Source organism: Littorina saxatilis, linkage group LG17, assembly GCF_037325665.1.
Source record: "Littorina saxatilis isolate snail1 linkage group LG17, US_GU_Lsax_2.0, whole genome shotgun sequence".
NCBI classification, from domain to species: Eukaryota; Metazoa; Mollusca; class Gastropoda; order Littorinimorpha; family Littorinidae; genus Littorina; species Littorina saxatilis.
In genome coordinates, this window is record NC_090261.1 from 20,383,325 (window position 1) to 20,384,814 (window position 1,490).

The 1,490-nt window shown below is 46.9% G+C and overlaps 1 protein-coding gene across 1 annotated transcript in view; it reads left to right on the top strand.

Annotated features, from left to right (window-relative positions):
* The window catches only part of LOC138951882 (calmodulin-like), a 29,869-nt gene that overhangs the window by 26,116 nt on the left and 2,263 nt on the right, over positions 1–1,490 (top strand). Inside the window, exon 5 of the mRNA XM_070323443.1 lies at positions 461–712. Within this exon, the coding sequence (XP_070179544.1) occupies positions 461–712 (252 nt within the window). The remainder of the gene's footprint in view (positions 1–460; positions 713–1,490) is intronic.

Here is a 1,490-nt window from a genome sequence, read left to right on the forward strand (position 1 = left end):
CTTTTTCTGCCTCGCGGTTGCTGTTTTTCTATTTAGTACTCAGCCACACACACACACACACACACACACACACACACACGCAGGCCGGCACAAACAAACACACACCCACGCACACACACACACACACACACACACACACACTCACACACACACACACACATTAAAACACACACACACACACATACGCACACACACTCACGCGCGCGCACGTACGCACGTACACACACACACACACACACACACACACACACACACACACACACACACACATAACATGACAACCAAAGAAATAATAAAAGCTAACAGACAGATAAACAAACAAACAAGTTTAACAAACAAACAAACACAAATATACACACAGACTAACATAAAACACAGTTTCGATTAAGCACGCACACACACTCTCTCTCTCTCTGCCACTGCAATATGATATTCACGTCTGATTTGGTACTCTCTCCAGACAACGGACAAATGGACTTTGTAGATTTCCTGACTCTGATGGCTCGTATCACTGGCAGCATCGATAGTCAGGAGGAAGCTGACGTCATGCTGGAGGCGCTGACCTTGTTTGACAAAGACAACAGCGGCGTCATCAGCACGGGCGTGTTACGTCACGTGCTGACGTCAATGGGCGAACAGCTGACGTCAGCAGAGGTGGAGGAGTTGGTAAAGGAGGCGGACAAGGAAGGGACGGGAAAGATAGACTATAAAGGTGACTTTGTGGACTTTTTATGCTCTGCGCTTCTCTGTCTGTCTATCTTCTTCTTCTGCTTCTCCTCATATAGATGGAAACTCCAGTCTTTGCGATGAAGGTGACAGCGCGACGCATGTCCCTCAGGCTGAAGTGCGCGACAAAGTTACCACCCAAACCCGCAGTGTTGGATTGGTTGAAACTGAGATGTGGTGTGATTTCAACGAATCAGAACGCCCGCGGTTTGTTCTCTCCCGTTTGGGAGAAAGTGTGTCAGTGTTTGTATGTATGTGTGTCAGTGTGTGTGTGTGTGTGTGTGCCAACCCACTTTTGGTTCGGTAGAGTTTTCGGGCCACGGGGTAGGTATAGTAGGCTAGAAGTTTGGCTATAGTTCCTCTTTCTGAGCGCCTCGTAGAGCGAGCAGGACTGTAGTAGATGTGCTGTTGTCTGGCTGCCAGTCTCGCAGGGGCTCTGCTCGGTGTGGCCGATGCGGAGTTTAGTGTACAGCTGATATTTCAGGCGGTTGTGTCCTGTCCTGAGCCTGAATATCGAGATCTGTTCGTCTGTCTGTCTGGCTACTTGTCCGTTCGTCCGTCTGTCGGCCTTTTTCTGTCTATCTTTTTGTGTTCAGGTTATCGTTCTTGATAGTTTTTCCCCCATTTCATTTCTATAATTGGTGTGGTTTGTTAAGCCCGATATTATAGGTACAACATATAAGTAAACTTTCTGTCAAATTTTACTTCGCATTATGATATTTATGACATTTGTCTAATTGTTTCTCGACGAGGTGACAAGTGTA